This window comes from Momordica charantia, assembly GCF_013281855.1.
Source record: "Momordica charantia cultivar OHB3-1 chromosome 4 unlocalized genomic scaffold, Mcharantia_2.0 BLBB01000004.1, whole genome shotgun sequence".
Classification (NCBI taxonomy): domain Eukaryota; kingdom Viridiplantae; phylum Streptophyta; class Magnoliopsida; order Cucurbitales; family Cucurbitaceae; genus Momordica; species Momordica charantia.
This window is the reverse complement of record NW_028275162.1, coordinates 14,801,546-14,825,223: the sequence shown is the minus strand read 5'-3', so window position 1 is coordinate 14,825,223 and position 23,678 is coordinate 14,801,546. Positions and strand designations below refer to the sequence as shown.

At 40.1% G+C, this 23,678-nt stretch overlaps 1 protein-coding gene and 1 pseudogene across 1 annotated transcript; both read right to left on the bottom strand.

The window, feature by feature from the left end:
* Positions 1-8,936: 8,936 nt before the first annotated feature.
* Positions 8,937-9,356, bottom strand: LOC148211908 (uncharacterized). Its single transcript, XM_088122948.1, has one exon. It carries the CDS (start codon positions 9,354-9,356, stop codon positions 8,937-8,939), a length of 420 nt encoding a protein of 139 aa, XP_087979074.1.
* Positions 9,357-9,402: 46 nt separating this feature from the next.
* On the bottom strand, positions 9,403-14,816 carry LOC148211907 (uncharacterized; annotated as a pseudogene).
* Positions 14,817-23,678: the final 8,862 nt, after the last annotated feature.

Below are 23,678 nucleotides of genomic sequence, written 5' to 3'. Positions count from 1 at the left end.
TTTTGTTTCTTTTTCACTTTTTGCTTTTGCATCAGCCTCTTGCCTCTTCTTTTCAAGTTTGCATTGATCAACATGCACATCTTTTGGTGACAAAGGTACAAGAGTAGTTTTTCTTCCATGATGAGTAAAAGAATAGCGATTGGCATACCCATCATACATTACCCGACGGTCAAATTGCCAAGGTCTACCCAACAATATATCCCCGGCATGCATAGGTACAACATCACACAAAACATCATCAACATATTTTCCAATAGCAAAAGAAACAAGAGCTTGTCTACTCACCTTTACCTCCCCACAATCACTCAACCATTGAAGTTTATATGGTCTAGGATGTGGTTTTGTCTCTAAGTTAAGCCTCTTGACCAGAATAGAACTTACAACGTTGGTACAACTACCACTATCAATAATCACACTACAAGGCACAGTTTGGACAAGACACCTAGTGTGAAATAAGTTCTCTCGTTGGTCTAGGCCATCCTCCTTAATTTGAGTACTGAGAGCTCTCCTAGTGACTAAGGACATATGTGTAGGGTCCTCTTCACTATACTCCTCACTCTCACATTCACCATTGTCGTCCTCTTCTACCTCATCTTCCTTCTCATCTTCTGTTACAAACTCTCCTTCTCTAATTATCATAGTTCTTCTATTAGGGCAGTCTCGACTGTAATGTCCTACTCCTTGACATTTCCAGCATTTAATATCCCGATTCCTCACATTAGGTTCATCAACTTTCTCTTTCCCCTTCTTGGAACTCTCTCCTTTCTCAAACTTTTCTTTTGGTTTCTCATATGCCTCTCGATTTCTAAGTTTAGAATCAGCACTCTTACTATCCGTTTTCCATGTAGAAGATGAATGGGAAAAGGGCTTAGTAGAATACCTTTGAGATCGCCTTTGGAGCTGCTTCTCAATTTTGATGGCAAGGTGCAACATCTCTTCGATGTTAAAGTAAGGTTGTAGATCAACCTTATCCGCAATCTCCTTGTTTAAGCCATTAAGAAACCGTGCCATGAGATTCTCCATGTCCTCTTCAAGATCCAGCCGATTCATCAACGTATCCATCTCCTTGTAATAGTCCTCCACAGACTTACTACCTTGTCTCAACACTTGGAGCTTTTGCGCTGTGTCCCTGTGGAAATGTCTAGGAACAAATCGCCTCCTCAACAACTCCTTGAACTCATACCATGAATCGATTGGCGCCTCAAGGTTTCGTCTCCTAATTGACATTAATTTGTCCCACCATGTTACTGCATAATCTTTGAATTGAGCAAGACATAGTCGTACCTTCTTTTCTTCACTGAAATTATGGCAATCAAACACGAACTCCACTTCTTTCTCCCATTGAATGTACGCTTCCGGATCAGTCTTACCATAGAACTTCGGAAGTTTTAATTTGATGTTTCCCAAGTTTCGATCAACTTGAGCATTCGCTCGTGGGGCTCTTTGGAAATTATGATAGCCTCTTCCCCGGCCTCTCCCTCGATCTAAGCCACGACCAACGTGTCTATCACCCCCTCTTGGACCCGCTAAAACTGTAGCCTGATCGTCCTCCCAATGATCGGATCCATCACCTTCATACTCATCCTCATCCATAACACGTGGTGGTGGAGGTGGTGGAACTCTCTCCTGAGCTTGGTTTTGAGTCTCCAACCTTCCTATCCGTTCTGTCAATGCCTCCATGCTACGAATCATTCGTTCAACAGTTCCTTCTAGCGCCTCTCTCCTCCGGGCATCAGAAATATTGCCTTCATCTCCAAGATTAGCCATGCTGTAAAAACAAAATAGAGTGACAAGAAATGGACCTCACAAGCACTCCCTCACTAATTCACTCGTTAGTGAAGTTCACTCGTGTTTAACCCTCAACACTCAAAATAATGTATCGCTCCCTTACAATCTCTCCCTCACAACTTAGTACACTCATATGCACTTCAAACAAATCGGTAAGTGAGTCTAGCAAAGTTAAAAGCTATGTGCATTTCAAGTGGTTTAGACAGCACATAAGAACTCAAACAAGAGTGTGATTTTGGGAGTAACCCGAATAACAACAAAGAAACAAGTTAAGAAAAAAAATAATGGACAGAGTTATAATGGAAGCTAGAAAGAAACGAAAGTAGAGTTAAAGATAAAGATGGTTTGGAATTAAGCAACAAGGAAGTAGCATGAGATTTCAATGCAAGGCTACACAAAGAAGTAATGACAAATGGGGTCTTCTATGTTTTTTTTTCTTCTTTCTTTCGTTTTTTTTTTTTTCAGTTATGGATCAGCAAAAGCACAATAATGCTAACAATAAATGCTTTCACGTTCAGTTTTTTTTTTTTTTTTTATAAATCAATCAGCAAAGTGCATGAATTTCACCACTAAGAAAGTCGAATCATAAGACTTCAAAGAAGACAGATTTGTAGATAAGATCCAGATCTATAATAATGCAGAAGACGAAAATTGGAAAAGATGAATGGAATTGATACTTTTTTTTTTTGTAATTTTTTTGACAGAATGCATATGCTTAGATATAATAAAACATAAGCAAGGAACACAGAATTCAAAGAGATAAATGCAAGGAAACATATATCCGATCAAAGAGCCTAATGCTCTGATACCAAAATGTTAAGAAACCCTTGAGAGTTGGATCTAAGAACCTTGCTAACGAACAAGACCCATAGAACTCAATCCCAAAAACCCCGAAAACAAGTATGGAATCAACCCAAGGAAAAGTTTTAGAACGGATTACCTTGATGATCAATATCAAGAGTAGAGAAAACTTGTTTCTAAACTCGTGATTCGAATCACTCCACAAGAGGTATGATCAACACCGCTTGAATGATCCTAAGATACAAATTCTAAAGACACAAGAAATTGCACAAGAAATGGGAGATAAATCTCTCAACCAAGCTAATGAGAAAACTCACTTTTCATTCAACTTCAAATTGTGTTACAACAAGACATCTCAAGGCTATATATAGCCATCCTAATAAGTCATATGAAAAGTCTTAAGCAAATGAAAAGACTTGTAACTTACAAGAAATGAAAAGACTTGTAAATGAAAAGACATAACTTACGAGAAATGAAAAGACAAGCAAATGAAAAGGTTAAGAACATGGAAAGCCAACCAAAATAATTGCAATCCCGTCCATAATGAGGGATGTGAGTGTTTGACTTGGTTTTTGAATTGAATGAGTTGACTTTGACTTGTCTTGATGGAGTTGACTTTGACCTTGACCAAGTGGACTTTAACTTGCCATAAAAACACTTAAAAATGCATAACTTGCACCAAATTGAAGTGCATAGTTCTAACTTCTTGCACATCTTCCTTTATTTCTCTTGTCGAGTTCAAGAACGCTTGGACACGAAGTAGCAAAGCTTGTTGAAGTTTCCTAGCTCTCGATCTTGTAATCGGTCCATGAGGCATAACAACGGTAGCTCCTTGGTTCATATCAGGTGGTCACCTTCGGTTTGCCTTTGCAGTGACTTCATTGCTGAGTAGGTTAACGCCTCTTCCGCTGGTTGAGGTGTTCCTAGGTCAGCGGTGGTCACCTCCTGTCTGTCCTTGCAGTGACTTCATTGCTGAGTAGGATAACGCCTCTTCCATTGGTTGAGGTGTTCCTAGGTCAGTGGTGGTCACCTTTGACAACCCTGCAGTGATTTCATTGCTGAGTAGGTTAATGCCTCTTCCGCTGGTTGGGGTGTTCCTAGGTCAGCAACGGTCACCTTTTGGCAACCCCCAGTGATTTCATTGTTGAGTAGGTTAACGCCTCTTGACTGGTGGTTATGCTGAACGCACGCACTAAGCGTGGTAACAATTATATAGATGCAAGCGCACACTTGTCAGAGTAATATAAAATGGATGGAGTATCCAAGTATCGATCCTCAAGGACTTCTAAATAATTTCCAAACTCTAAAGTTTTAAAGAATAGTGAATGTTGAAATGAGTGATTCTTGTAAAATGGGAAGTGGTCACAAATAATGGTTTTGGATTTGGGATTTGGACTTATAATGATAAAACCTAGCCCGAATTACTTCAAGTTAGCCAACAAAGAATCAAGGACATGCTAAGGACAATATGCATTTTACTTTAGAAACCAACGACTACGCTTCTCACTTGACTTATGTCTAAGCAAGTTCAAAGTCCTAAGACATTCCCTAATATGTCTATTATGAGAGATATCTTAGTTTTAGGATGGAAATAGTCGCAACCTCGGGTTAAGGTCCTATGTCTAGGCTACTTAAGCGGAACCCTTATGTCTAAGGCGCTCCTCTCCTCGGTTTAACCACTCAACAATGCAAATAAGCAACCTTTTCAGTATTGACTTGTTAAGACTTACAGTGGCCTTCTCTAAATCCTAACTTGTTGGGAAAACATGTTGAGCAATGAATGGAAAGCAAAAACACTACTTCTTAGCAACCCTTATTAGAAATAAAAGGCTAACTATCCATAACCGGGCTAGAGACGGGAATTTAGAAAGACATATTGAAGAAAATACAGCAAGTAAAATGGTTGAAATTGGAATGCATGTGTGAACAACAAAAGTTAACTAACGGAGAGTTTTTATCGGGATTGAGAGCTTCGCCCTTCTCTTTCAAGCAAGGGGGACTGTCACGTGCTCTTTCCTCCAAAAACACAACTCTCTTAACTAAAAATAAAGTAAAGGCAAAGGGAAGATAAGCAAAATGCTGGATTTTTATAAATTTGAATAAGTAGAAAATAACTAAGTACAAATGGAAACAAAACAAAGCTCAATAACGGAATATAAAGTGCTCGGGTTTTAAAAACCAAAAGCAACTAATGGAAGCAACTCAAAAGTACTTAGAAAGCAACAAAGAAACACTAAAAATGATCAAGAGAAGGAAGCAAGGCTTGATGATTTTGGTGGGAAGCTGCTGGAATTTATAGCTGTGCAGAATTGGTTAGGTAGGTCCTAAAACGATGGTGAATCACCCATTTCCAACTCTTTTGACTGACCAAATCGTGCTCAAGCTTATAGTGGAACACTTCTTCTACACGTATGCATCGGTTGGAACCACCAAAACACATGGGAAGACACGTTTCAATAAGGGCAAAGTTGGAAGAAAAACTGTCTTCTGCAGCCTTCCCAAGCGCCTAGCGCCTCCCATGTAGGTATTTCCGACTTTTTGCTCCTTTTGATTAATTTGCACTCCCAAATGGTCCTAAAATGTCATAAATACAATATAAGCCAACCACAAACCATAATATATGAATTTTGCATGAATTGGAACTCAAACGACCGAGAAAAATCCGAAACAAAGCTGAAACATAGTAAAAACAGCATCTAAAACCTTCTTTTTACGCATGTAAACAAGCGTAATCACCTCATCCGCTGGTTGAAGTGTTCCTAGGTCAGCAACGATCACCTTTTGGCAACCCCGCAGTGATTTCATTGCTGAGTAGGTTAACGCCTCTTCCGCTGGTTGAGGTGTTCTAAGTCCGCAATGGTCGCCTTTGTTTACCTTTTTTTTTTTTAAGTTTTGTCATCATAATGTTCCCTTCTAAACACGATATCTTTTGTGTGCAAGATCATGGTATATTTTACAGAACACCCTGATCCCAAGAAAAGGTGTTTAGTCATTTTGAGGGACAAAGACCAGTCGTTCAAGAATGGAGTTATCCTTCAAGTTGAGGAGCCGATACATAATCTGAAGGGTTGGCCTCATTTAGATAATTTTGGCCATTTATCGAGATGGTCTAGAGAGAAACCATTGACTCGAGATCCTTCTTTGGCGGCATGGTTTTTAGACTCTCCCCTACATAATAAGGAGCCAAGTTCAAATCCAGAGTCGACACTAGGTCGTCGAATCATCAAAGGCTCGGCTCGTTGGGGTCCTATGTTAAAACTTCATGGAGAATTCTTTTATATTCCCTATTATTGGGAATGGTTAGAATTCACGGTCGCCCGGAACAAGGATACATTATAACGTACGTACTTGTTAGATGTTGTTCTGGCTTCTTTGTACACCTATGATCGTAACAACGACATAATTCGAGCGTTTTGTGAAGCTTGGTGTCCTTCAACCAATACTCTTCACACATCATCTGGAGAGTTATCAATCTCTTTGTGGGATATGTGGAGATTAGGAGGACTTCCTATTAAAGGCAAGTTTTATGATGAAGTTGTTCCATGTCGTTCGGAGTTGTTAGCAACGTCTAAGGATGATGATTATCTCCCGAAAAGCTGTGAGTATCTTTTTGCCGCTTATCATCCTGTAGCATCTAACGAGGAGGTTTACTTTCGAGTCCATGTCAAATTGTGGATCTCTTTCTGGTTTAAAGGAGATCTAAAGTACATGAACCCACCCACTCGAAGGACACAAAAGAATTCTCGACCTCGTTCAACCCATAATCCAGACGAAACTTCTTTTGTACGTCGTGACTGGTCTGCGGGGGAAATTAAGTTATTTGACGAGTTGGGTATAGAAGATGAATTGAGGGAAAAAACGTATTTGGCCGCTTTTCTTTCCTGCTGGTTAGGTGTATTTGTCTTCCCTAGTAAGAATTTGTCTCTTCGCCCAGAAGTTTTCAAAACTGCTAGTTATATGGCCGAAGGGATCTCGTTTAGCCTTGTTGTTCCTGTTTTGGCCAACATTTATCGTGGGCTCGGCCAGATCCTTAATGCGTCGCCTTCTGCTGGGAATTCAGGTGCTTGATTTCCTATACATTACATTAATGGTTGGCTTACTCATTATTTCAACACGCACTTCAAAACTTATGTGCCAGTCAGAGGTCCTATAATGGTTGATTATTCTCGGGAAGGTGGAGCTAAGTACTTCAGCGCTGTCAAAGCTCGTGATATGATTCACAGGGGAAGATATATATCATGGCATGCAACTCATCAATCTAGGAATAAAGATGAGGATTTGAAAGGTAACGAGCGACTTTCATTTCATAATTTATCACTCTTCTCAAGCTTGCGGTCATGTTTCTTATCATCACGAAGCTCGGGTTCGATGGTCGTTGAGGCTTATAGTCCTTATCGGTTCGGTCGACAGTTCGGGTTTTATCAAGATATACCAAAGGATTTGAGTGAAGAGGTTCCTCCAGCCAGCTTGGATAGTGTGTTGCATCATTGGCGAATTTGTATTTTGACTCGGACATCATCTCAAGTACGTCTCCCTGCACGTTCACTAGATCTGATAACCAAGTCACTCCCCGTTATACAAAATGGTGGTTAGTAAAACATGGAGATTATCTTGAAGAAGGGATACAAAAGTTGAAGATCAGTGTCGATCTTCCCCCTCATAAACCAAAACCTGCAAAGAAAGTTGGTGATGCCAATGGTGGGAAAAGAATTCATATTTTAGATGTTGAACAGTTTGTTGCTTAAGATGATGAGGAGAGTCATAACAGCAACAGTGATCATCATTGGAAGAGATCAAAGAAATCGGAGCCGGTAGCAGTTTGTGACGACAAATTCTTTGATGGTGTTGCGAGTGCTTCGGAATGTCCTGCTCTTCCTTCTACACATTTGGTGAGTAATTCTTTTTATTTTCTTGTTTGTATTTGTCTTGTCTTCTATGATTATTACTACTTTTCTTAACAATCCTCTTATTTATTCAACTTATAGTCACTTTTGGATGATCTCATTCATGAAGATATGGGGGAAGTAGTCTTTTATCTTTGATGAGTCCCGATGTCCCTGATCTTGCTGCTGCTTGTATTGGAGGTTTCAAGGCGCCAACTGACAAGGTTGTAGCTCCCCCAATTTTGTTGAAGGATGTTATTCCTGCCCAAAAGATGATATGTGTTGATGCTCCTGAAGTCTCCAACTTCTGTGCCGACACTGTGATGTTCAACGGCAACGTGCTTTAGTCATGTGGGATCGCCAACATAAGAAGCTCGTTTGTACTTCACTTGATAAGGCTTTTTATCTTGAGCCAGAGGCGCACAAAATTTTTCATGCCATTTCAGAGACTAAAGCGATAAACCTTGCGTCTCTCAAAGACTTTGTAGGTGACTATTTTCAAAAGGTTGCAGATTATAATAACCTACAGTCTTCAGTTTCTTCTCAGCTGACTTTAGCAAGTAAGGACCGTCAACTGGAAGAGTGCAGCTTTAGCTTGGAGAAGATATTATGTGATGAGCAGAGCGCCCTTGAGGAGAAAGACAAGCTACAACAACAACACACGCGCATGCTACAAGAAGAGGAAGAGTTGGAAGCCAAGCTTAAAGTTTGTCAGGCTAAACGAAGTGAGATTTCTAAGTTTATTCTTGAATACAATGAGCGTTTAGACCAGCAGAAACTTGAGGCTTCTAAGGTGCGAGAGAGGATGAGCAACCTTGAAAACACTCCAGTTGTTAATGATGCAGTAGTGAGATCACTCGAGGCATTTCGTGGACTTTTGACAGATGCGCAACAGGAATTGAAGGACTTCAAGTGGGCGCCACGATTTTAGATGATGTCATGATTTCTTTTGCATTCTCGCTCTTTTATTATTATTTCATGTATGGACTCAGTTACTTACTCATTTATATTATTGTCGTTATTTTTTTGTTATATTTTTTTTTTATAAAGAAGAAATTTTTCATGACCAAAATGATAATAAATTGCATCATTTTTTTTTCTTGGACTGAACTTAAAGTTTCCTCTAAGCTGCCTACGTACCTTTTTTTTTCTATAAAAAAGGATCAAGTCATAACGTAGTTCATTTACAATTTTTTTTTTTGTCATTCACCTTTTAAACTTATGTGGGCTAGGAGTATCATGCAGTTTAGGCTCTTGCGATAAGGAGCGGTTACAATTTAAGCATAGTATTTCTTTACTAATTTTCCGTTGATTGGGCCAATTCTGAGGCCGTCTTGATCCACGATCTTGTATGCTCCGTTCGTGTAGACTTCTTTTACAACGTAGGGTCCATCCCATTTTGGAGTGAACTTATTCCCTGTATGTCGAGTTGTAATGATTGGTCTTCGCACTGCAAGTACGAGCTCACCAACTTGGCCCAGATTGGTGAGCCCCGCATACGCCCGAGTGGGCTTCTTCTAAGGCTTTTATCGATTCTTCTTTTCCTAAGCATCGAAGGAAAAGACCTTCATATGAACGGCGATAGAGAGTTTCTTTGTAATAGATGAAACGAGCTGCTCTCCTTCGTACTTCTGTTCTATGTCGGTTATCTGTAGGGAGTTTTCCATGTTGGAGATAGTCTATAATTGACTGCCGCCAATCTTCTTCTTCAATCACATAGACGGATATTGCATTCACTTCTTCACTCTCACTTTCAGTTGGTGGTATGATCCATCTTTGGCAAAGTGGGATATTTACAACTTCATCCTCTAAAATTGTTAAAGCTGTAGCCAGATTTGCTAGAGCATCAGCCTTCTTGTTTTCGGCTCTTGGGACGTGCTCCATGGTCACAGTTTCAAAATTTCCCAACAACTGTCTGGCGTAATTGAAGTTAAGGTATTAGGTTTTCATGTTTCACCTCATACTCAAGCAACAATTGATTAATTACCAATTTTGAGTCTCCATAGATTTGCATATATGTCACGCCAATTTCTAAGGCTATCTGAAGACCGATAATGAGTGCTTGATATTCAGCGACATTATTTGAACACAACTCGCCAAAAGTGAAACTGTATGGCAACATGTGCTTCTCTGGCGAGATGAAGATTATACCTGCCCCCGCACCGCTTCTTCGAGCTGCACCATTGAAATACATTGTCCAAGGCTCAGTAATTTCAATATAGAAGATCTCCTCGTCAGGCAAGCTTTCAGATAATTTCCAATCTGTTGGAACTGGATGATCTACTAAGAAATCTGCAACGGCCTGTCCCTTTACTGCCTTTTGCGGAACATAGACAATGTCGTACTGTTGGAGTAAGATCGCCCATTTAGCCAGTCGTCCTGAGACAGTTGGCCTAGATAAAACATATTTGATTGGGTCCGCTTTTGCCACCAAGTGTATTGTGAAGGCTTGCATGTAATGCCTCACCTTATCGATGGCAAAGAAGAGTGACAGACACATCTTCTCGATGGGTGAATAACTTAGTTCTGCCCCATTCAAAGTTCTACTTAGGTAGTAGAGAGCACATTCTTTACCTTTCTCTCTTTCTTGTGCGAGTAATGCTCCGAGTGACCTTTCTTGTGCAGTAATATACAACACCAAAGGTTTTCCAGCTGTAGGGGCTGCCAAGACAGGTGGGCTAAGCAAATATTTTTTTATGCTATCGAAAGCATTTTGACACGCCTGATCCCACTCAAAGGTCACATCTTTCCTCATTAGTCGTTGAAAGGGTTGACATCGACCAACTAAATTTGAGATGAATCTTCTTATACAGGCCAAACGTCCTTGAAGACTTCTCAACTCACGTAAGTTTCGTGGCTCTGGCATTTTTTGGATGGCATCAATCTTGGATTGGTCAATTTCAATTCCTCGATGCCGTACTACAAAGCCAAGAAACTTCCCTGATGTCACACCAAAAGCGCATTTGAGAGGATTAATTTTCAACTGATATTTCCTTAGGCGCTCAAAGACTATTCTCAAGTCCTGCTGATGATCTTCGCGTTTTTTCGACTTAACTACAAGATCATCAACATAGCACTCGACATGTTTATGGAGCATGTCATCAAAAATCTTTTGCATAGCACGTTGGTAGGTTGCTCCGGCATTCTTTAATCCAAAAGGCATTACTTTATAACAGTAAATCCCTTTTGGAGTTCGAAATGCAGTCATTTCTTCATCCTCGAGAGCCATCCGAATTTGATTGTATCCCGACGATCCGTCCATGAAAGATAAAGCTTCATGTCCTGTAGTAGCATCAACCATAATCTCAGTGATAGGTAATGGAAAGTCATCTTTAGGACATGCATTGTTCAGATCACGAAAATCGACGCATACACGAAGTTGGCCGTTCTTCTTTTTCACCGGAACGATATTGGCTATCCATGTTGGATATTTCACTTCACGGATGAAATCTGCCTCTATTAATTTGTTGACTTCATTTTCGATTTGAGGTATAAGTTCTGGCCGAAATCGTCGTTGTGCTTGCTTTATTGGACGGTACCCTTGCTTGATTGCAAGGTGATGGACTGCTATCTTTGGGTCAAGTCCTGGCATTTCTTTGTAAAACCAAGCAAATATGTCTTTATATGTGGAGAGCAAACTCATATATTCAATTTCTTCCTCGCTGGAAAGTGAAGCACTTATGAACGTCGGACGTGGCTCTTCTACTGTACCGAGGTTCACTTCTTTAAGTTCATCAACAGTTGATTGACTGCCATCCTCTAGTGATGATGGCGCCTCTTCAACGTCCTCCTCTAATATTTCATCGTCTAACATTTCGTCAAAGGAAATGTGGCAACAACTAACATCGTTTTCTCCATGCTCTTGATCTTCCTCGGCTGGATTGGTTAAAATGATTAACTGTCGCTTCACTCTTAATGGACCTTCTGTGTTTATAAGAACATAAAGCTTTCTTTTCATTCGTGAAGGGACAGAACTATGAAGTCCGTTATTATTCTTCATTCCATCGAGTTGGCTTGTTTCCAAGGACTCTGACTTAGGCTCACGTTGATTTTCTACTCTTTTGAGGCGGTAGAAAACGGATCTTGACGATTGATCTTTCATTTTTTATGTCGACACAATCAGTCTTTGAAATGCCGAAGGTCGTGTAGGAATATGTCCCAGACGTTGGCTTTCTATTTTCATTGACCCCATGTTCAACCTTTGATGTACCGAGATACGAACAATTGGAACCTCAATGCGATTGAAGACTGAAATTCTTTGACTAATGGAATGTTTCTTTTCCTTGGAGTCATCGCTCTCTTCAACCGTGATGTGATTGCTATTCTCCACTTTTTCTTTTCCTTTTTTCACTATATACACTGGTTCTGACGGTTTGTAACCAATTCCAGCCTTTAATGTAGGTATATTGTAGCCTGACTTCAAAAGCTTCTTCTGTGTTGTAGAAAGTTCCCGCTTGTCATCGAAAATCCTCAAGCTTTTGAACTCAGTGTGAGTTGTGAAGTCATAGCCTGCTTTTTCCAGAAGTTTGTATGCTTTGGGATCGAAGCGATCCTTCATTCGCTTCACAGGAAGAAATTGTTTCATACTGAGATCTTCGGACTTCCTAATCTCTTGACTTGATATCTTAGTAAGAGGCAGTGTGAAATCCTCCTTCAACATTTCTACATCATCATACTTCGTATTATTTGAGTATTCCATGAATGGCGATTCGCCCTTTTTTCGTCGAGATAGAGGGACATATCACAAGATGGTAGAATTCTGTGAGGCTTCTTTCTTAAAAGCTTCCGTTTTTAGAGAACTAGTAGATGCTTCATTTGCGATGGCCTTGACAGCATGAACTTTTTTTGCCAGCTCTCCTATCTTGATCGTTGGCTGTCTCGAGGTAGAGTTGTCCTTGTTGTTCTCAGTTAAAAAAGCATATATTGGCACATTTTTTTCTATTTGTTCATTACTCGTATAAAACTTTGCATCTGCGTAGTGTGATTCTGCTTCCGAGAATGGATTAGTGTCAGCCTCAACTTTTCCAACTCCATCTTGATAGAATTTGAAGCACTGATGCAACGTCGAAGTTATCACCCCATTCTCATGAATCCAAGGACGTCCTAACAATAATTTGTAAGTAGTCTTGGAGTCTATGATATGGAAGATGGTAGTGGCTTTAAGGTCTGCAATGATCAACTCCAGCCTAATCATGCCAATCGCTCGTTGTCCACCTTTATTAAAACCTTGGATTACCAATCTGCTTTTCGTGAGCTCTTCCATTGAAATGTCTAACTGCTTCATGGTTGATTTAGGCATTATGTTGACAGCCGAACCATCATCGATAAGAATTCGGCTAACTTTCTGCTCACGAATGTAGCACAAGACGAGTAAAGGCCTATTATGGAGTTTAGACCCTAACAGCAAATCTTCATATGTAAATGCGATAGACATACAACATGGGGCACATGTGTTTATGGAGGATTTGGGAGTGCTAGCATCTTGTAGTGCTTCAACGAGAGTATCTTTAGCCGCTTGTGGGAGTGCTAGCAAGTCATTCATGAGATGAAGTAGGAGATCCTCTTGTTCCACTACTTCTTCAGGTGCCTCTAGCACGGAGTTATCACCTTCTATCACATGTGTAGCGTGACACGTGACAATTTCATAACCTTCTTCTTGTTCGTTATGAAGGAAGTTCTTTGGGAAGAATTCTTCCAATGTCACCTGCTGGCAAGGTTGGAGAATATCGTTACTCTCCTCCTTGACAGGCCGAAGTTTTCTCATATCTTTATTTCCCTGCTTCTTTTTTGGCACGTTCTTTCTTTTGTAGTTTCGGAACATGCGAGACTCTTTCTGAATGAGTCGTTGTTTCTGCTTCTTTCGGCGAGTCACGAGAGTCCATCCTTCTTCTTCATTAAGCTTGGTCTCATCTTGAAGAGTGATTCTTAGTATCGCGTGTTGCCACCAAATTGCTACAGGCTCTAGAGTCCCAAATTGAATCAACTTTACTTCTTGGTTGTGGACTGCATAACCATTAGAGTTTACTGCAACATGGTTTGTTTGAGCTACCTCGTCGAGGTCAAGCTCGATCTTCCTCTCTTGAGCTAACTTTAGGATCAACTCTTTCAAGACGAAACATTTTTCCACTGGATGACTAATGACCCGATGGTACTTCCAGTAATTGGGATCATTGGTTCTTCCCATCTCTTCCGGACGTTTGCATTCGGGAAGTTCAATTAGCCGTTTCTCCAGTAGCTGCTTCAAAATATCTGGAATATCTGAATAGGGAAAAGAATAGACTTTTTCTGTCTCTCCTTCAAAGTTAGATGCCGCTTCTCGTTTCCAGCCATTTGTCTTCCATCCTTTTTGTCGTTGAAGTTTCTTCCTTTCGTAGAAAACTTAAATGGAGTCGTGTTGATGACGATGGATTCTTTCTTAGAACTCTTAGCAATTTTATCAGAGTTCTTTACTTCCTTCTTCTCCTTCTTGAGGTCTGGGACCAGTTGATCTTTGTTCCCTCGACTAGCGATACTTAGTTCCATGTCGTGGGCACGAGTTGCTAGTTCTTCAAAACTTCGGGGTTTTATTCCCTAGAGAATGTAGAGGAGTCCCCAATGCATGCCCTGAGTGCACATTTCTACTGCAGACACTTCAGTCAATCGATTTTTGCAGTCAAGGCTCAGAGCTCTCCACCTATTGATGTAGTCGACAACAGGTTCATCTTTCCGTTGCTTAGTGCTGGTTAGCTCCATCATGCTAACAGTTCGCCTTGTGCTGTAAAAGCGATTTAGGAATTCTCTTTCGAGTTGCTCCCAGTTGCTGATGGATTCAAGCTCCAAATCTGTGTACCAATCAAAGGCATTGCCTTTCAGCGTCCTGACGAACTACTTGACCAGTAGATCTCCTCTAGTGCCAGCATTTTCACACGTTTCAACGAAATGAGCAATATGTTGCTTGGGATTACCCTTTCCATCAAATTGTTGGAACTTGGGAGGCTGATATCCTGTTGGCAATCTCATATTGTCAATTCTCTTGGTGTACGGCTTGGAATACAGGAAGGAATTTTGAGCCGGTCCGCCATACTGAGCTCTGATCGAATTTGTGATCATATCTTGGAGCTGTTGGACGGACAGTGAAGCAATTGAGACAGAATGTTCTTGTTGTTCTTCTTGCACGGTGTTCTTTCTTTTCTCACTGACTTTTGCAGCAAGATTCTGACTGGATTCAGCAACGTCTTGAGCTTCGATCTTGTTCATGAGGGAAGCTATCTTGTAATCCTTTTCCTCAACCATCTTCATCAGCATGTAGAGTCTCTTCTCCATATCCGCCATTTTCTCTTCCATGGTGGATGCATCAGCCATCATGACAGAGTACATGACGTTCGGAGTAGATGTCCCCTTGTGATGTGCAGAGGAATGAGCGAATTCACTCTCCGAGCTGGAGTTGAACAGGGCATCCATCATTTCTTTGGCTCGGTTGCGAGTAATTGGGCCCAAGTAAGAGTCGCTTGAAACATCAATCTTGGATGAAGCTTCCTTGAATGTCATCGCTTCTTGGTTGAGAGAAAAAGATGAGAGGAAGAGAGGTCCCACCGGGCGTGCCAATTTGTTCGACGAGAAATTCAGATGAACGAAACTCGACTTTAATGAACTTGATTTATATTTATGTATAAGTGTTACAACTCTACTGTATGATCCTCTGACTAATTCTCTCTGACGTAAGCTCGCTTCGAGGGTTAATGAACTTGTTCTCGAATCAAGGAGGTTGTCACTTTCAGTCTCGAGCGTAATGAAGAATCTTTACAATCTTCGGCTGTGAAACTGGATGTCTGATGAAATCTTCGGCTTGCGAATTCTTGAGCTTGCGGCTTGTGAAGTCTTCGGCTTGTAGCTTGTGAAGAGTTCCTTTGCTTGAAGTGCAGCTTGTGAGATCTTCAAGTCTTGAGAAGAATTCTTCAATCGGTTGCTTGGTGGAGTAACAATTCAATCTTCAGGTCTTCAAGTTAGGCTCTCGATTCTTCGCTTGACACCGGATGCTGAAAACTCTGAGTCTGCAATTCTTCTCAATCCTCTGAATGCCTCCACTCCGGATCCGCTTTGCCCTCTGAACGGTTGTAGATGACTCTGAATGCACCGAATGCTCTAAATCTCTGATGTTTCTGGATCTCTGCCCCCCTCCTCCCTCAAATGGGAGGTGACCCCCTCTATTTATAGAGCTTGGTGGGTCTTGTATGGGCCATCGGCCTTAATGGGTCATGGGCTTGAGCCCGATCTCTTTATGGTTTTTTTTAAATCCAATTAGTAGATTTCATCGGACGACCCTAAGAAAGACACGTGTCACAATTTTGATTTGCCGATTTAAAATTAATTTAGGACACGTGTAATTTTACGATTGGTCGCAAAATATAATTTTAAATTACGATGTGGAGTTTAGTAATTTGTCAAAATTTCTCATTCAACAATATATATATAATTATTAATTAATTAATTAATCATATTAATTAAAAAAGTTAATTAATTATTAATCTAATTAATAATTAATTAATATATATATATATCAAATAAATAATTAACCCTTAATTATTTATCACATGAATAGAATCATATTCTAAAACATTTCTCTCGTATAACCTATAGTTCTAATGTATATCTTATGCACATTATTTTTAACCTATAGTTTTAATATGAATGTTATTCATATTAATTTTATTTGAATCTCATTCAAATAATTTCTCTCATAATATATAGTTTTAATTCATAATTAACTATATATTATAATGTATCAATATGCATATAATCCCTTAAGTAATTTGAACAATTCAAATTCTTCCAAAACTTGATCCTCGTTTTACCCGTTATGAGCTAGCAAAGGGACCTAATGGACCTACAGATCCAAAGCTCCAACAATACGAGATTAATCGGTCAAATTCATTTACCGAGTTAATCAACATTCGTTAACTACGGGTCATTCCACTAAAGACCCGCAGTTGCACTCTTCACACTACAGAATGTTTTCGTGTCCATGGATATACGACCATTAATGACGAGTCAATCCTTCACGAGTGCTCGTAACTTAAGTTGGGTCAAATTACCGTTTTACCCCTGAGTTACATCTTACTTCTTAAACACCACTGCTCCTCTATTGAACAACCCGATTATGATCGAACCAATAACCGGAAGTCCCCTCGGCCAATGAGAAGGTGGGGCCCCTTGTTCAAGTCCCGGAGTCAGCATTTAAGGGAACACTCATCTACTCCCCTAAAGTCGGGGAGGAGTGAATTCCATCTTGTGAAGTTATGTTCCTAGCTCCCCACTCGGTCTCGTCCCCAAAATGGTAGGAATATTGAGTCGGCAACTCAGGCCACTCTCACCCATACAGATCAAAGGACGAGCCCTCACGAGTAGAAGTCCATAACTCACTTAGGATTGAGAATGAGTTGTCTGGTCATCCTAAGAAACAACAATCTATTTGTTAACGATGTTACATCTAAAGATTGGTTATTTTGTGGTCTGGTCTTATACAAACTCATTATATAGGATACCCCCACTCGCATGTCTCCACACAAACGACCTGGATCGAGTCGTCTGTAACCTTTACAGAGTGGACCGTATCCATAGTGTTCCCAGGATAAGGTACCCAGCCTTATCCATATACTATAGACCCTTTAGGTTATTCACGGGACATTATCCACTTGTATATCAGGGTATATCAAATATATACCTCGTATATCAGGGGTACATCAAATATATACCCAGTACATATACTGTCCCGGTTACACTAAAATAACCTCGGATGTTTAGTTTGTTGGATTTTTTACGATACAATGCTATGGATTCAACAACAAATTTATTGAATAAAACTTTATTGAATATAGAATTGTTTTTACACAAAATACAAACTACGAGTTTAGAAAACACACCCAACAAACTTCTACTTGAACTAAACTCGAGTGGGGTGTACATTATCATAAAGCAAAGGGAAAATACAATAAACTAAGGCATACACTATACCCATTACATTCCTCCCAGTTGCCCTAGACTAATCGTACAAAGCTCGTAGACCTAGACTTTCTAAATGGCCCTCAAACACTTTAGCCGTGAGTGCCTTCGTAAAAAGATCAGCAATATTGTGCTCCGAAGGAATCTTTGTGACGATCACATCTCCTCGTTGCACTATCTCCCGTATAAGGTGGTACTTCCTTTCGATGTGTTTGCCTCTTTTGTGGCTTCGAGGTTCTTTAAAATTTGCCACAGCACCACTGTTATCACAATAAAGTGTGACGGGCAAGTTCATGTTTGGAAAGACTTCTAAATCTGTTAAGAACTTTCTAAGCCAAACCGCCTCTTTTGCTGCTTCACAAGCTGCAACGTACTCAGCCTCCATGGTGGAGTCTGCGATGCATCCTTGTTTGATGCTTCGCCAAACTACCGCTCCTCCGTTAAGAGTGAATACTGACCCTGACGTGGATTCCTTGAATCCTTGTCTGTTTGGAAGTCAGAGTCAATGTATCCTGTAATGATCAAATCCTTAGCGCCATACACGAGCTTGTAGTCCCTCGTTCTCCTAAGATACTTGAGGATTCCCTTAGCAGCAGTCCAGTGATCATATCCTGGGTTGGATTGGTACCTACTGACCATCTGATAAGCGCCAAGGTTGCTCGGGTTTACAAAGCTAGAGGTCCTTCTAGGATCCTTGCAAACATTCACAAAAACGACTAACTTACCGAATGATTCCAACCAAGAGTAAGGTTAGAAGATGAATCACTCTTAGATCGGACTTAGAATCTACGATGGTCACTCCTAGATCCTAAGACGACTCACTCCAGAATTAGCTCGATCGAGACTAATCCAATGAATCGGTTTAACATCAAACCTAAAGCAAGATTTGAAAGAAGCAACACCAAAAGTGTTAAGGAACAAAAGTTCTTGAATTTCAATATGTTTTTAATCTTCAGTTATCCATAACAAGAGCATTACAAGCCTTTAAATAGGCCAAATGGTCGTTCAACATAAGAACACCAAAAGTTTTTCAAAATACTACTTAATGCAAATTGTAGAAAATAAGACATGCAAATTAAAACTTGATTGCACATCATTCTAGACACTTAAATGCGGATCAGAAAACGTAGTCATGCTTCAAATGGTCTTATCTATGTGCTGTAGGAGGCGCTTCACATTTGGATATGGTTTGACAACTTTTGACTTCACAAACTCCAAAGAGGTGCAATCTGCAAAGGCACCTGTTCACGAATCTGCACACTTTTTTTGTCCTCCGTGCCATCTCTCAAAATACTTGAGGATTCCCTTAGCAGCAGTCCAGTGATCATATCCTAGGTTGGATTGGTACCTACTGACCATCCCTACCGCATAGCAAATGTCAGGTCTCGTGCACAACATAGCGTACATCAGGCTGCCCACTGCTGAAGCATAGAGTATACGTCTCATATCCTCAACTTCTTGAGGTGTCTTAGGACATTGTTCCTTAGACAGATGAATTCCATGCCTGAAGGGTAACAAACCTTTCTTAGAATTCCGCATCGAATATCGAACAAGCATCTTGTCGATATAAGTTGCTTGAGACAGGGCTAACGTTCTATTCTTGCGATCCCTTAGAATTTGGATGCCAAGAACATACTGAGCTTGTCCTAAATCTTTCATTTGGAACTCAGTCGCTAGCCACTTCTTTATGTCAGTGAGGTATCCTACATCATTCCCAATGAGTAGGATATCATCCTCGTACAACTCTAAGAAGGCTACAGTTTTGTTGACGACCTTCTTATATACACAAGGCTCATCAACGTTTTGGTCAAAACCATAAGATTTGATCGCAGTATCAAACCTTATGTTCCAAGATCAAGATGCTTGTTTCAGTCTATATATGTATCGTTTAAGCTTGCAAGCCTTTTGCTCTTGACCTTGAGCTATGAACCCTTCGGGTTGAGACATATAAATACTTTCTATATGATTGCCATTCAGAAAAGCAGTCTTGACGTCCATTTGCCATATCTCATAGTCATAATATGTGGCAATGGACAAAAGTATTCTAATGGACTTAAGCATAGCTACAGGAGAGAAAGTTTCTTCATAGTCCACCCCTTCCCTTTGTGTGTAGCCTTTTGCCACAAGTCTTGCCTTATAGGTCTGTACCTTTCCTTCGGTGTCTCGTTTTCGCTTATAGATCCATTTGCACCCTATGGGTTTTACCCCGTCAGGTTGATCTACAAGTTTCCAAACGGAATTGAAGTACATCAACTCCATTTCCAGGTCCATTGCTTTGACCCATTTGTCCTTGTCAGTATCTTCCATTGCCTTTTTGTAGGTCAATGGATCCTCGACCCTGTCATCAGGTATGACAACTTGGGTTTTAGTTAAACCCACATAGCAGTCAGGTTCTGACACAATTCTCCCACTACGTCGAGGCACCCTCAACACTTAAGGTGGATGTGACAGACGTGATGTACTGGCGTCATCAACAACTCTTGTTGTAGTGCCAGTTTGATCAACAAACCTTGTTGATGTGTTTGTAGCCTCTTCGGAAATCTCGTTAATCACTACCTTACTTTGTGGTTTATGATCTCGAACATGGTCTTCTTCCAAGAAAGTAGCATTTGTCGATACAAACACTCTGTTTTCTTGAGGATCGAAGAATAGACCACCTCTCGTCTCTTTAGGGTAACCTACGAATAGGCATACTTTTGAACGAGGTTCCAGTTTCTTTGGGTTAGTCATGAGCACGTGTGCCGGGTATCCCCAAATGCGGAAGTGACGTAAACTAGCTTTACGACCCTTTCATAGTTCAAAAGGTGTTTCAGAAACATTTTTTGATGAACTACGTTCAAAATTTAAACCGCAGTCTCCACTGCGTAACCCTAAAACGAGTTAGGCAACTGAGCATAGCTCATCATTGATCGAACCATGTCCAACAGGGTTCTGTTTCTCCTTTCTGATACACCGTTTTGTTGAGGTGTACCAGGGGCTGAGAGTTGGGACGTAATTCCATGTTCTATCATATAGTCCTGGAATCTTAAGTCCATATACTCTCCACCTCGATCTGATCGAACTGTTTTAATAGTTTTACCTAATTGATTTTCAACTTCAGTCTTGTACTCCTTGAACTTTTCAAGGGCTTCAGACTTATGTTGCATTAGGTATAAATAACCATACCTGGAATAATCATCTATAAAAGAGATGAAGTATTCATACCCTCATCGAGCTTTAACATTCATCGGAACACAAAGGTCCGAATGTATAAGTTCTAAGGGCACTTTGGCTCTATAACCTTTTCCAGTAAAAGGTCTTTTAGTCATCTTGCCTTCAAGACAAGACTCACATAGTGGTAAAGAATCGTCTTGTAACTCACTTAAAATGTCATTCTTAACCAACCTCCCAATCCTATTGAGATTAATGTGACCTAATCTTAAGTGCCAAAGATAGGTATTTTCTTTTTGAGAAACTTTTTGCCTTTTATTTTGAGTTCTAGCATTTTTAAACAACTCAGTATTTAAAACTACTTTAGTTATGGTTGGTCTTAGCACATACAAGTTGTTTTGAAGCAAAGCAGAACAAATATTAACACCATTTCTCGAAATTAACGCTTCATTCAGTTGAAATGAAATGGAATACATATGTTCTAACAAACAAGAAATTGAAATTAAGTTCCTTTTAATTTTAGGAACCACGTACACATTATCTAATAATACATATTCTTGTTTGTAAACAACTTGAGCTCCCCCACCGCCACAGCTGAGACGACCTCTCCTGTTCCGACCTTGAGAGTCATCTCTTCAGCGTCAAACTGCCTCCAGGAACTAATTCCCTGAAATAAAGAACAAACGTGATTTGTGGCTCCTGAATCCAGTATCCAGGCAGAGTCATCGTTCTCCACTAAACATGTTTCCAAAACAAGTAAATCATACTTACCTTGGTTGGCTTTCTTCTTTTTGGCCAAGTACTTTGGGCAGTTGCGCTTCCAATGCCTGTCCATATTGCAATGGAAACACTTTCCTTTCTCTGCAACATTGGCCTTGCCTTTCTTGGCAGCAGCAACAGTTGAGTCAAGATTAGACCCCTTACCAGCAGCCTTCTTCTTAAAAGTCTTACTTCCAGAAGAAGAGTGCAGACTTGGTTCCAGAGGACGAACCTCGATTGAACCTCTTCGAGGTGGCAACATTTGCCTCCTCTTCTTGTCCCTTACTCTTAATAAGAGACTGGTAGGTCTGCAACTCGTTTAAGAGCGTGGTAAGAGTGTACTCCAGCTTATTCTTAACTTCATTGCTGCGGAATGGCAGGAAACTCTTCGAAAGAGATTCCATAATGAAACTGACCTGACTCTGCTCGTCTATGACGGCCCCGTTCAACTCAGCCACGTTGAAGTGGACCATCAGGTTGAGAACGTGTTCTCGCACTGAGGAGCCCTCCTTCATGCGGGAGTTGTAAACAAACTTAAGGGCTTCATGTTGAGCCTGTGAGGACGGTTGTCCAAACATGCTCTGCAGCGAGTCCATGATCTCCTTAGCGGTGACCGTGTCCTTGTGCTTCTTGGCAAGGACATCAGATATGCTCGTCAAGATGTAGAGCTTGGCCTTGTCATTAGCCTTGATCCACCTGTCATAGGCGTTGCGCACCTCCACAATGGCATTAGGCGCAGGAGCTTGAGGACAATCCTCTTGCAAGACGAACCTAAGATCATCTATCACGAGAATAGTGTTTAGATTCGATTTCCATTGTTTGTAATTCTCGCCGTTAAGTTTTTGAGCGGCTAGGAGTGCAATAATGGAAGCAGACATGCTGAAAGTAAAAACAACCTATATCAGTTTCATGCATTAGCCTTTAAACCCAATCAATTTTAAGCAAAAGTAATTAAGCATCCTAACAAAATTGTTTTGCAACGACGCTTCAGTGATTTAGAGCAACAGCTACCGTAGGGCAGACAGGTACTCCTTCACTGAATTGAGACTTTCTCAACTAAATTTTACACCAGAATAACTCTTATTCCTATAAACTTTAGTCATCGTTTATTTGGTCAGGAAATTGCTAACTAACTTAACAACTCCCCGTAAGTGTGACCCGTCATTTTCAGACCTCAGAGATCCACCCGAATAATCCCGCCGTAGGGAAGGAAAATATTGGAGCAAACCCTAAGAGACCATTATCCATTTCTGGAGTTTGCTTTGGTTTTGATTCCATACAGTGAACCCTCAGTAGGGATGGTCGCACCAGGACGACACGCAGGTCATGTAAGAAACCTCACGGTGCAAACTAATGGCGGAGACCGCAGGATGTGTTGTCACACATCCTTCTCCCACTTACTATGAATACTATCTCCATTCACCTCGATATTGAACCATGCAAACACCTTCCGTAGAGAGGCGGCGCCCAGGGCGACACGAGGCCGAGCATGGAACTCACAGTGTGAATATAAAGGAGAACATGAGAAGGAGAGAAAAGTATGTTATATATACTTTGTATATCAAATATATACGCAGTATATTACATATTCTCTTTTGCTCCCACTTAGTATTCTAAGACTAGGGTATATTACTTAGACAAATTCCGACTAAATGAAATTAACTAAGTGAATTTTTAGTCGGCTCAATATAACTCTTATATCGATAGATGCACAATAATGTTTTTAGTTCATTAAACACTTTAATAAACCAACAACATTATTGCATGTATATAAAATATTGACTAATTCAACCCCCAGGTCGGTTCCTAGGTAGAGGTGTTCCCTTACGGTCAGCTTAAATACCTCAACCTAGACAGAACATTCCTTAGACAGGATTCCCTTACAGGCAATATTTTATATTTAGTCTTTTATCATTTCATTTTAAACCTAGTTAAAATAAAATAAAAGACTACCCCCTAATCATATTAGAAGATACAACCTAAGGTCTAATTAATTTTAAACCCCTTTAAAATTAATTCACTTAAACCCTATGTTTGCATGCAATTCTTTATTATAGATTTTCTTTCTACCACATTTTATAATTCTTATAAAATTTAAGAAATTAAAACTATAATCATGCATTGTTAGTATACATTAATATAACAATTATATTATCCAAAATAATGTCATGCTCAATGCAACTTTATTTTCATCTAATTAATACAACACTTATATTAATTATCAAAATAAAACATGCATTCATACATTATAACATTTATAACTATATGTTGCATGACCATACATACATACTATATATCAAACATACATATTATGCATGT

What these genes read in the sequence shown, in the direction of transcription:
- LOC148211908 (XM_088122948.1), bottom strand. Translation starts at nt 9,356, where the DNA reads ATGGAGCACGTCCCAAGAGCCGAAAACAAGAAGGCTGATGCTCTAGCA.